This window comes from Nilaparvata lugens, chromosome 5 (assembly GCF_014356525.2).
Source record: "Nilaparvata lugens isolate BPH chromosome 5, ASM1435652v1, whole genome shotgun sequence".
Lineage (NCBI taxonomy): Eukaryota > Metazoa > Arthropoda > Insecta > Hemiptera > Delphacidae > Nilaparvata > Nilaparvata lugens.
The window spans coordinates 74774997-74787993 of record NC_052508.1 but is presented as its reverse complement, the minus strand read 5'-3'; the positions used below and the strand labels follow the sequence as shown (position 1 = coordinate 74787993).

Sequence of the window (12997 nt, the reverse complement as noted above, 5' to 3'; positions counted from 1 at the left end):
GCGAAGAATGAAGAGTCAATCAAGTTATGCGCTTGATTGTCTAAAAATTTAATAATAAATGACGTAAGTTACACTATTTTACTATTTATTATTTGGTAAACCACTAATTTATATATGATATAGGCTACAGCCTCGTACCTAATCCGTAATCAAACTTTTATCTGTATTATTTCATCATCACTAGTCGACTGTGTTCAAAGTTCGAGAATACTGCAACACACATGTTCTTTCCATTATCTCTCTTATCACTATTTGCAATGCAAACAATGATTATAAAATCGACTTTCACAATCTCTCTGTTTGTTTCCACGAATTACGATACTACTATTCTTGACCTAAGCACCTAACAACGTAATATAGATGCAGCGGTAGAGGTTTGTGGATTTTGGATAGTGTACAGTCTAGAGTATGAGTCTGCCTAGCACTTTATGATAAACGAATAAAGCTCTATCACTTTTTATTTCATGATTTTTAAAATCTAAATCTCAAATTATATTCTTCAATGATGACTCCAACGTTCCACTGACTAATCAGCACAGGTATGAACATTTATCATCATCTAATTCAATGTATTTATTCTGTATTTTAAAGATCTTTTACTCAGCAACCTTGAAATTATCAACACTAACAGTTCAGATTAATGTAATCTTTGTTTTTGAAATATTATTAATTGATTAGAATTTTACAAATATTTGTTGTTGCTAGTTCATATTAATTTATTTTAGTTTTATTTTGCAGCAGAATGCAGGAAAATGGGATGTGTCTGCAGCAAGCATACTGATAACCATCCTACTATATTTCAGGTACGGTAATTAATATAATCTTAATGTCATTTAGTTTTTGACGGTTTATCATCATCTTGAAACCCTTTGAATTTTTGTAATAAATGATAGTAATTTCTCTGGATGCCAATGATTTCTCATGTGATTCACAATCACAGATACTTAAGCTGCGTGTTTACACCAAAGTTATTTAAAAAATGTTTATTTTTCCGTCCTTATAGATTCTATTAGATTAAACGGAGCTTGACAAACATATATGTGCATCATGTGTATGATAAGTTATGTTCAATCTAATAGAATCTATAAGGATTAAGTTAGGCCTATTAACAAAATGTTTATTTTTCCGTCCTTATAGATTCTTTTAAATTAAGTGGAGCTTGACAAACACATATGCACATCATGTGTATGATAAGTTATGTTCAATCTAATAGAATCTATAAGAAGGGAAAATAAAGATTTGTTAATATAGCTTATTAAAGCAATATCAGATTCAAGAGAGTTCTAGAAATAATTTTAATCCCAATTATATTTATCAAAAACATTGCTTGGTACTAACTCATTAACTACAGTTAGGCCCACGTTATTTCAGCAGTGGAGAAAAATAGAACAGCTTTGCCGATTCTCTGCCTTGCCACTGTCTTTTATATAATATAGCTGAAACCGGTAGGCCTATGTGTAAGGTTAGGCACACACACCAGTTAGTCAAGACAATACATGATCAGACACAGATAGTTGCTTATGACGCAACACATACTGAATAATCATTGTAATATTAGACAAGTCTTCATAAGCAACTATATGAAGTATTGTGACTGAACGTGTCTGATTATGTCCTTACACTATAAGGATCCGACACGAACAATTTCGATCAAATGCAATTCAAGATTGCGGCTAAAATGTTGTCAAAAACAGGGCATTTCGCGATTTTATCGAAAACGGCTCCAACGATTTTGATCAAATTCATACCTAAGAAAGTCATTGATAAGCTCTATCAACTGCCACAAGTCCCATATCTGTAAAAATTCCAGGGGAAAGCCCAATCTATGAAAAGTTTAATTTTCGATTCCCAATTCTCAGGCTTCAAATACAATTTAAACAAAAAATTTCCAGTGGAAAAGATTAAGCATGGTTTTCATTAGTAGAGCTAGTGGTAGAGTTCCCTGGGCAAGTACCAACTATCTTGTGAACTCTCCCAATGAAAACGTTCATCGTAGAGGACTAGTTTTTAGTAGAGTAGAGTGGGATAGTACTTCACCACATGCCTTCCCCCACCACCGTTTCTCACTCTACTCTACACTACTATGCTAATGAAAACAGTCTCGAGCTAGTAGAGTAGAGTTAGCTCGGTAGAGTTAGTATGTCACTAAGGCTCATCTCACACTTACGCGACTCAGGTAGAGAAGAGACTCAACTCTAGTCGAGAGCATGTGCTTCCAAATGGTGACACTCAGACCAGTCGACTCTAGTCTCCGCGACTGTCACCATTTGAAAACACATGCTCTCGACTAGAGTCGAGTCTCTTCTCATCCTGAGTCGCGTGAGTGTGAGTTGAGCCTAACTCTACTAGTGACTGAAAAACAGACTTAAGAATTACCTTATTTTTACTCTCCCTATCATTTCGATAATGTACTTATTGTATGAATGAATGAATTATCTTTGTTGATAAGGTGGTAAACGTGGACGAGGAAGGCCAAAAACTGCACGACGGTCAACTGGAGGTGACAGACACGGACCTGATAGTCTACCAGCGACAGAGGTCGCCGGTACGCTGGCCGCTACGATCGCTGCGTCGCTACGGTTTCGACGCCGACATCTTCAGCTTCGAGTCGGGACGACGCTGTCGCACCGGGCCGGGTGTCTACGCGTTCCGCTGTCGGCGCGCTGAGGAACTCTTCAATCTGCTCCAGTCGCATATACAGGTGTGCATTTATGTTTCTCATCAAATGCCGTTATAAGGGAGGACTTCAGGGTCTCAGCATAGAGGAAACATAGTACCGTGTGACCCAGAATAAATGGAACCTTTAAAAACGCCATAGAAAAAAGTGGGAAGAGCAAAAATGATTTTATTCAAACTAATGTGAAGTTCAAGGCTTGCCATTAAAGAATTATTAATGACATCTATTACTTTTTGACAATTACTTCTTTAATATGTCTTCCTCCTGAACGAATACACTCTTGATTAATTCAAGATTATTGTTGAAATTGTGTGCGAAATTCACTCTGCACGGCATTCAATGGCAACTGTGCGAGTGAGTAGTGTTGCTTTTTCATTCACCTTCCTAATCAGACTACTACCAGACATTCTAGATCACTCTAGATTACTCATTTTCACTCATACTTCATGTGAGGTAATTGTAAATACTATTTTGGGGTAATTGTGAACACAAATTCAGATGGATCATATGTATGTCCATCGATAGGCTATGATTATACATAATGTTTCACAAAGAATGGTGTCTATATGACTTGATACAACTAAGATATTTGTTCACAATTACCCCGGATCTAAAGGGGTGATAAGTAGGGTAGTTTTGAATAGCATTTCAATGAACTTCAATTGTTGTAGTTTTCATGTTTGACCAGTCGAAAATAAAGAGAAAGAATTGAATATCACTCTATAAAAAATCAAATTTTTCAGGCCTCAAATAAATGTTATACAACTCAAAAGGTTTCAAACTTGTAAAAACTGTTCACAATCACCCCAGTCAACCCTATTGTTTGGTAACCGTGTAATCTTACGATTAGGTTGCGTTTCCTGGCCCCATGATCTGTCCATCTGCGATTTTCTGTTTGTGGACCAATCTCAAATCAAACGTTTTCACAACTTGACAAATAACTGTGGTTGAATCATAACAGGCAATTCAAAATGAAATTAACAATATCCCAGCTGAAATGTTGCAGGAATCTCAACACAGACTTCAAGAGTCTATTCGTGCAGGAGGAAGCCATCTTAATGAAGTAATTGTCAAAAAGTGATAGATGTTATTAATAATTCTTAAATGGCAAGTCTTGAACTTCACATTAGTTCAAATAAAATCACTTTTGCCCTTCTAACTTTTGTTTTAAGGCGTTTTTAAAAGTTCCCGTTATTCTGGGTCACTCGTTATAAACAGATATCCCATGGATATGTGTCGTATATGTTCTAAATTTCAAGCAATTTTTTGTTAACTCAAGCCGATTACTGTCTACTACTGTCATATCGGATTAAACTACATAGGATTTTACGGGAGGGTCTCAGTTCGTCAAGATCTTATTTCATCAAGCACCTGTTTCGACCATTCAATCTCCTCCAGTCGCATATTATACAGGTGTGCATTTCTGTTTTTCGTCAAATACATTTAGTTATACGGGAGGGTTTCAGAGTCTAGAGAAAACAGTATAAGTTAAGTAGATATCCTAAGGTATCTATATATATTGATATCTATATACTATTGTTTCTCTATGGTTATACATAATCGGGAAAATAGAATAAGAAGATATCCTATGATGTACGGTGTTTATGTTCCAAATTTCAAGCTGATTATTAATTGTCTACTACTTTATATTATTATTACTGATTTGGCAGGGTAAGATTGGCAAAATACGAGAGACTATCAGTGTCACATAACTCCACGAAAAATAACTACTATAGTCTGCGAGATATTACTTTTAACATGAAGAGGGAGAACCAATTTATCCTTCCACAGTTGTAGTATGGACAGAGAAGTGGAGAGGAGTAAGCATGCTGCTTAGATGCTGACACAAAAGTAGGTAGAATGCTGTTAGGTAGTGGGAGTGATTAGTGAAGGAAAGAGTATCGGGCCTCTCTGTCTTGGAGAAAGAGCCGTGCAAAATGTAATATCTCTCGGACTATAGGACTATCGGCTTGAGTCAACAGTGAAATTTGGAATAAAAACACCGTACATCATAGGATATCTACTTATTCTATTTTTCCGATTATGTATAACCATAGAGAAACAATAGTATATAGATATCAATAGTATACAGATATATAGAAACAATAGTATAAGTAGATATCCCATGGTATAGAGCGTTTATGTCGCAACTTTTACTGTTATCTCAAGCTGATAGTCCACGTAGTGGATTCACAGTTTCCTGTGAAGCTTATGACGCTGGTAGTCTCTCATACTGTGCCGCTCATACACTCTTACCTGGTCAAAACAGTAAAATTCGACAATAATCGACAGTAATCGGCTTGAGATAACAGTAAAAGTTGCGACATAAATTCCCTATACCAAGGGATATCTACTTACGCTATTGTTTCTCTATGGTATAACCCAATTCCTTGTACAAAATTCACACTTTTTTCTCACAAATATTTGTGAAAATATCTCATTTTTTTACACAAACATTTTGCCGGAGTACTTGAAATTTCATAAACTATTTTTATTTTACACTTTACAGCATCTTCTTGATTCTGTTAGGCCCCTAACACCCTCTCCTGGGAGCCATACGGTGAGTTAGCTTTTTGGATTCATCTGGTTGAGAGTTTGGAGTCAAATTTCTTCTAGTTGTGTCTACTTTCCATAAAACAGTTTCAAAACCTGCTAAAACTGTTTTTAATATCATGCTCACCTCTTTTCGTATACATGTAATTACAGATGGAAATTACTGAGATATTGCAATTATTCAAATGCTAATTAATTAATAATTATTCGTTGTTGGTTATCCATCTTGTTTCCACTAGTATTACTACTTTTGTATTTTAATATAACTTTAAAGTGAAAAACAGTCACATTCTTTGGTGTGGCGACGACCGTTTCGTGCTGGTGTTGCACATTTTCAACTCAAGTTTCTGTTTGGCTTGAAAATGTGCAACACCAGCACGAAAAGATGGTCGCCACACCAAAGAATGTGAGTGTTTTTCACTTTAAAGTTATATTAAAATACGATAGTAAGAATAATTATTATTAAATGAAAATCCAAATAGATGCTGTAAGTCACCCTGAGAATGTTGTCAATATTCGCAGTAGCAGAAGTCTTCGGGATGATTTACAGCATTTAATTGGGATTTTCGTTTAATAATAATTAATAATTACATGAGGTATCTAGTAGGCCAAAATTACTGTCAAACTTTCCAATAAAATATAAATATTACAATCAATTTCTTAGACTATAGTTAGTTAGGGCTTTGTTGATATTATATTGTGTTGAAAAGATTATTATTAAAGTTCTTTACTTATATCTATAGCACTCAATGCAACCCTCAAACGCATGCCTTCTTTTTAGTAGATTTTGAGAAAACCTTAATTGATGCTCATCTTTACAGACCGGTCACATTGAACAAACCCAGACTATGCTTTACCTCTTAACTGAAATCTTGTAAAAAATTATTCATTCAATGATTAATGAGATATTACACTTATTTCTGGGTTATTCCATGAGTTGTGTAGATTTTTCTTAATATCTGAATAACCAATTTGGAGCGGGAATGCCTCTTCACTGTGAGATTTCAAATTGTCTAGTTATAATGTATGAACATCACCTAAAAAGCACATGTATTTGAAATAAATATTTGAGATACTACACCTACAAGTGGCACCCATTGGAGCGAAAAAAGTAAAAAGTAAATTCGTATGGCTTTTGTTGGTGGGGAGTCCCTTGCGGGAAGGTCCCACCGCCTGAATATATAATTTAAGCCGTCAATGGGCCATACGACTGTCATACTTCAGCCGGGACCGACAGTTTAACGTGCCCATCCGATAAAACGGGAGTGATCTGGTTAAAAACTTTTGGTAATGATAGGGTTTGAACCCGGATCTCTCTGCTGCTACGCAAGCACTCTATCCACTAGACCATTGGAGCGAAGAATTTCATCTATTGAGCAAATACATAATTCATATAATTATATGTTTTATTATCAATTTGTACAAGGATTTTAACCTAACCTTACCTTATTATAGTGAGGTCCAAGTTATAATGACCGTGGAAAAAGATAGGAGAACAACGTTGCCGATCCTCTGTCTTGTCAATGCCTGCTATAGACGGTAGCTGATACAGGTTTATTGATGTAATATTCATTCTCGTTTACCAGTAACTGTTCGTTCTCATTATCAATTATATTTTATTAAGGAAGAGATTATATTTTTCAATAATGAATTTTCATAATTAAGATGGAATATTTTGTTATCAATTCTAATTTGTAACTTAGAAATTAATTATTAATTCTAATTGTCAAAAGACGATCTGGCAACAGAGCAATCGAGAAAGAGATAGCATTCTTAGTTCATATATCTTTATAACATTTGTATTGTGTAACTTGTGTTAAGGAGGCAATTTTGGATTTTTTACCTCTTTGCCTCCACATATTTTTTGTATAATAAGCAAATAGCGCTATCCGTTTTTTTGAATGATAAACAAGGATAGCAATACCATTGCTAATCAAATACTGCCATTATAACGTGGACCTCACTATCAAATAGTTCTTTATTTATCATTGCATTCATACAATATAAATAGTGTCACAATATAGATAATAATTCACAGTAATCAGTTGAGGAAGTCTTGTATACAATATGGGTTGATTGAAATTGAATATTTTTCAATTCTTTCTTAAAATCTGCACCACCCTTCTCTCTGATATTGAAACACTATAGGTGTTTTACATTACAATATTGGAATGAAAAACATTCATAATTACATCTTGTATATTTTTGAGTACAATTATTTAATTTGTTTGTAGATGCGTAACAGCACGACCGAAGACGCGATCTCGCGTGAACTGAGTGGCACGCAGCTGTCACACCAGCACCAGAGGCCGGTCAGCTGCGGCAGCGGCAGCGAATACATGGAGCCGACACCGCTGCGACCCGAAACGACACCGCTGCGACAGGAAACGACACAGCTACGACACAACAGTGTGGCCAGCAACGGGCCGCTCAGTCCCGCCTCTGCGGTGTTGCCGTCCTCACCGCCCTATGTGAACGGTGACCTGCCAGCGGCGGCGGCGACGACCCGGCAACACTGTCGCCAGCTGAGCCGCTCCTTCAGCAGTAACAGCGCGAGTCTGGCGCTGGCCGTGCCAAGCGAGGCTGCACCCACGCTCCGTAGAGACAACCAGCCGGCGCCTCTCATGTTCACACAATCGCACACCAGCTATGAACGCACCACCGTTGTACAGGTTAGGTTATCTCCGTTACATTAAGGCTGTGCAAAGGCTAAAAATGAACTTTCTACTCGTGATATTTTTCAAAGTTTTTCGATGTGTCAAGCTATCAAGCATCAAGCTATCAAAATGAAAAAGTTTCCTCAGGAAATTACAAGAGAAATACAAGATGTAATTATAAATGTTTCACATTCCAATATTGTGATGTTTTAGGGCCGGTTTCCGAGCTCAAGATTTAGCTAAGTTCTATAATGATGAAATAAAAACACAAATATTCTTCATTTATTCTTTTTTACAATGAAGCACAGATTGGGAGAGAAAAACTAAGAATACCTTGTTGACCAAGCGAAGTGAGGTCTAAGATTCAAGTCGTCGGTTTGGCATTTCTCTTAATGTTTAAATGTTTATATGTTGCGCATTTACGGCGAAACGCGGTAATAGATTTTCATGAAATTTGACATATTGAGATTTGTATATCATCAAGCTATCAAAATGAAAAAGATTCCTCAGGAAATTTTTTTTTTCTGATCATTACTTTTTGTGTGATATGAGCGCCTAAAGATTAATTTTTGGGACAGAACATTGCAAATTCGGTAAGAGCTAAATCCATGAGATTTAGAGGATAGAGTCTTCTTGGTATTGTTGATCTAGTAAAACAAAAATATCAATTTTTGAAAAAGTTATTCAATTTACCAAAAATAACTCAACTAAAAGTTATTTTTAGTAAATTGAATAACTTTTTTAAAAAATTATAAAGGTTGATTATAGTGAAAATTTCCAATTCTACAAACAGGGGTCTACAGTGAGCCAATCTATCGGAATCTGTTGGTATCCTGACAACCTTCTTCTGAAGGTAGTCTACTATTACCCCACAACATAGGATATGATATTATGAAAAAAGCAAAGTATGCTGACCTGGGAACATGATTCTTCAAATTTCTCAGTAGATATACCACTCGAGACAGTTTAGAACTAATATAATTGATATGAGGCCATGATAATTTGCCATCCGGAATAATATATAAAAACTTAACACTACTCTCACTGGTGGATCATTCAAAGTAAATAGGTTTTTCTGAGTTCTCTCTTAATTGAGCAGAAACCCATTTGCTCGAAATCAGATTACAATTACATACAATAGTTAGTTTCAGAAATTTCTTATAATGTGTCCTCTACATGTTTAGTGTTTCCTGTATTGACCTACTCCACTATGACGTACCATGTTCTAGAGTAGGAATTGGTACAATAAAATTGATTATGAACATTTCGAAACCATTTGTGTTATTATTGTTATGTAGTTTGATTTTGAAAATTTGTTTGGAGTAGATGAACTGAACTGAACTGTTGATGTTGACCCCACCATGAAACGTGTTATTGTATTCTGTATTTTATTAGAATTGAATGAATTTTATTAGTCATTCAATATTTACAAAAAATACATAGAATTTGTCAAAACACATCCTTTTTAAATCACTATTATTCATTAGTCAGTCTTAAAAATACAAAAATTAAATTAACAAGTCATGTAAAACATAGATCACAAGCTACTCATTATATCATAAGAGAAATGGTTCCCAGTTTATAGAAAATAAATAAATTACTGTGTACAAACATTCATTAACTAATACATATATATTTTTTTTTATTGAGTGAATGCTAGTAACTTTAATTTGTCTGGAGTGGTGTTAAATAATTTTATTGACATGAAGTGCCAGTACCTCTGAGATTGGAATGTCTATATTGTGGAATTTTAAGTCTATGTCTATTTCTTGTACTTAAATTATGGTGTTGGTTTGTATCATAATATCGGGGCACCGAGCTTTGCTCGTTATTTATTTATTGATAAACAGAACACAATTCTTCAAAATGATTGGGGAAGGGCTAACAGGCACAGCCCAAAACTGTTTCTTCCTCGAATTTTGATTAATACACTATAAATAGTCCAAAAAGTAGTTTATGTTCCATACACTTGAATTCAGGTACAATTTTCAGTCCAAACATTTGAAAGCAGAAAAGTTCTAATTTAGATTGTTTCGGCCCGCCGCAAAGTAGACCCACGCTAATCCACGAAAAGCAACCCAAGCCGTGGGATATTTTGTAAACCATTACTATAGAATTATTCATAATCAATTAGCTGACAATTGTATTACACCATAGCCATCTCTAATAGAGGTATTAGAGGTGGCTATGATTACACAGATGGAAAAGCCTAGAAATGGTTTACAAAACATCCCACGGCGTGGGTTGCTTTTCGTGGATTAGCGTGTGTCTACTTTGCTGCGGGCCTTACAAACCAAATTGAATAACAAAATAACACTCACTAATCACTTGAAACTGTAAAATAATTATTGAATTTGAAAATCATGATATACTCTAGTTTAGAATGATATACCATGTCATGTCAACAAATCATATTATTTTGAGCAAGTCGATTAAAATTTATAAATAATTTTTCTCGTGAGATAAGCTGGTTGATTGCAAATAGTTTAACAGCTGAACATAATTCTGTTTCTCTCCCACACAGGCACTCCCATCTTCCGTTATCAACAGAGGAGTAAATATCATGTGTTTTTCCAAGGATAAATAATTATTATCCTTTTCATGTCCTTCAGCAAGTTTTCTCAGGGATGATACCTAGTTCAATCTAATTTTTATATCTTTAACCTACTATGTTCCAAATTTCGTGAAAATCGTTAGAGCCGTTTTCGAGATCCGTTGGACATAAATAACCATATAAATAAATAAATAATATAACCAAATATAAGAATATATACAGAAATTTCTCGCTTAATATAATAGGATACTTGTTCACCAGTAGGAGTAGAGACTTATTAACTGTTTCTAAATCTTTAGCTAATAATTTAAAAATAGTTATTTGTGCAACTAGTGCGCAAAGTGACAGTTTGCTGCATCGAAAGAAACGTTTACGCCCGAGCCGTAGGCGAGGGCGGAATCGTTTCTTGAGTGCAGCAAACGAACTTTGCGCACATATTTCACATTAAATTTTTCCTACAGTTACCATTGAATATGAAAAGTGGGTAATTATGGGTAAAATTGCCTGAATAATGTAGTAGTGTTTGAATGGCGGGGGGCTGCTGTGTGGTAGGTGCTGTGGTGGCACTGTGCTGTCGTTGTCCTTGGTTATAATATCTACTTAATAATTAGCGCGTTATGCTTCGTTGCACCTCTGCTCACTATAGCAGCCCACTCACTGTTACCAACTTAATTTTGATTTTGCTGCACTGGTGCTCCATATAACCTACTAACTATTTTGCGTTGTCATGCTGCAAATCTGGAGTACGCAAAGTACTCACTTTGCGCACTAGTGCGGAAAAGTGATTCTTTGCAGCCTGCAATCAGTGCACAAATGGTCACTTTTCAGGGTATCTGTAGGAAAAGAATATTTTTATGCAAACAATGGAAAGTATATTTAAAATAAATGCTATCAATTTGTGAATTAATCATGACAATAATGAATAGTTTTGAAAATTTTGCTTTATTATTGTTCTGTTGTTTGATTTGAAAATTCGTTTGGAATAGATGAACTGAACTATTGATGTTGATACAGGTATCACCAACGTACAGCATATCAAGCGAAACTAACCTGATGGCGCGAATGGAGGAGTGCCGTGTGATTGCGTCAGACGGAGGCAGTGAAGATGGAGCAGCCAATGGTGGCACGCCGTTCTACATCAACATCAAGCCAGGCATGCACAACCTCCAGTCACCGCCACCGGTGGCCTGTGCAGGCGACAGGTGTCCGGGCAGCGACAGGCTGCAAGCATGTGCAGGCGACAGCGACAGGTTAGTGAGGCCGCCGGTTAGTGAGGATCTGCACGAGTATGCCAACCTGGAGTTGGGTGCCGACCTGGAGATGGTCGGCGCCGGAGTCAGGAGAATGGAGAGATCTCTGACGCGACAGTCGTTCGTGTTGCCGGCCAACCTAGCCAACAGGTCAGTGGTGTCCCGACAGGTGAACTACGCGGTGCTGGACTTGGAACGGGATCAGCCCGTGCCTCCGTCGCCCGTGTCCCTAGCCGCGCCGACGGACGACGCGCGACCCGCGCAGCGCTACGCGACAATCGACTTTGACAAGACGATCGCGCTGTCCAACTCAATCAACCCGAGCGTCGGACAGGAGTCGGAAGGCTGTCGTGTGACCCGACACGACCCCGACTTCGATCCCACACGGCACCGACATCGCGGCGAGTCCTCAGGCGATTCAACGACAGGCGAGTCGCGTAAAGCGTCACTGTCGCGTAGCACCCGCGGTTTCACGGATCGGCTCAGCGCGTCGCTCAATGAATGACAAAAAAGTAACTTTATTTTTTTCCTTAAAATGTAGTATTGGTTTGCTGCATTCCGTTTAAGTTGAGGGGTTCACGGCTAACTTAACAATCAATGTTGACTCTTTGAATGAAAAAGACTAAGAAATTGTCAAAAAACCACTGATTTATTGATAATTAGAAAGACCGGTTTCGGTTATTACACCATTGTCAATCTCTGCTAAACTAAAAATTTTTAGTTTTAAACTAACTATTGAGAAATTGTCAAAAAACCACTGATTTATTGATAATTAGAAAGACCGTTTCGGTTATTACACCATTGTCAATCTCTGCTAAACTAAAAATTTTTAGTTTTAAACTAACTATTGAGAAATTGTCAAAAAACCACTGATTTATTGATAATTAGAAAGACCGGTTTCGGTTATTACACCATTGTCAATCTCTGCTAAACTAAAAATTTTTAGTTTTAAACTAACTATTTTTAGTTTAGCAGAGATTGACAATGGTGTAATAACCGAAACCGGTCTTTCTAATTATCAATAAATCAGTGGTTTTTTGACAATTTCTTAGTCTTTTTCATTCAATATGAATAATTACCACAATATCAACTTCTCAACTACACAAAAAATGTTGACTCTGGTAAACGTAAAGTTGTTGTCTAAAGCTGCGTTTACACCAAAGTTATCAACAAAATGTTTATTCCTCCGTCCTTATAGATTCTCTATTAGATTGAACATAACTTATCTTATTCTATTAGATTGAATATAACTTATCATACACATGATGAACATATTATGTATTTGTCAAGTTCCGTTCAATCTAAC

The 12997-nt window shown here is 36.3% G+C and overlaps 1 protein-coding gene across 2 annotated transcripts; it reads left to right on the top strand.

The window, feature by feature from the left end:
• Positions 1-362: 362 nt before the first annotated feature.
• On the top strand, positions 363-12333 carry LOC120351524 (fibroblast growth factor receptor substrate 3-like). 2 transcript variants are annotated; one of them, XM_039429283.1, is made up of 5 exons: positions 363-539; positions 739-803; positions 2450-2701; positions 7465-7902; positions 11456-12332. In XM_039429283.1, exons 2-5 carry the CDS (start codon positions 753-755, stop codon positions 12194-12196), a joined length of 1482 nt encoding a protein of 493 aa, XP_039285217.1. In that variant the 5' UTR covers positions 363-539; positions 739-752; the 3' UTR covers positions 12197-12332. The 2 variants fall into 2 exon arrangements, with proteins under 2 accessions (XP_039285217.1, XP_039285218.1); XM_039429284.1 differs by having other exon boundaries at positions 398-539; positions 742-803; positions 11456-12333.
• The last annotated feature ends 664 nt before the right edge of the window (positions 12334-12997 follow it).

Excerpts from the sequence above, each read along its gene's own strand:
- LOC120351524 (XM_039429284.1), top strand. The coding sequence starts at position 753 with ATGGGATGTGTCTGCAGCAAGCATACTGATAACCATCCTACTATATTT. Across the intron at positions 804-2,449 it reads ACCATCCTACTATATTTCAG|GTGGTAAACGTGGACGAGGA; the intron begins GTACGGTAATTA and ends TTTGTTGATAAG. Across the intron at positions 7,903-11,455 it reads AACGCACCACCGTTGTACAG|GTATCACCAACGTACAGCAT; the intron begins GTTAGGTTATCT and ends ATGTTGATACAG.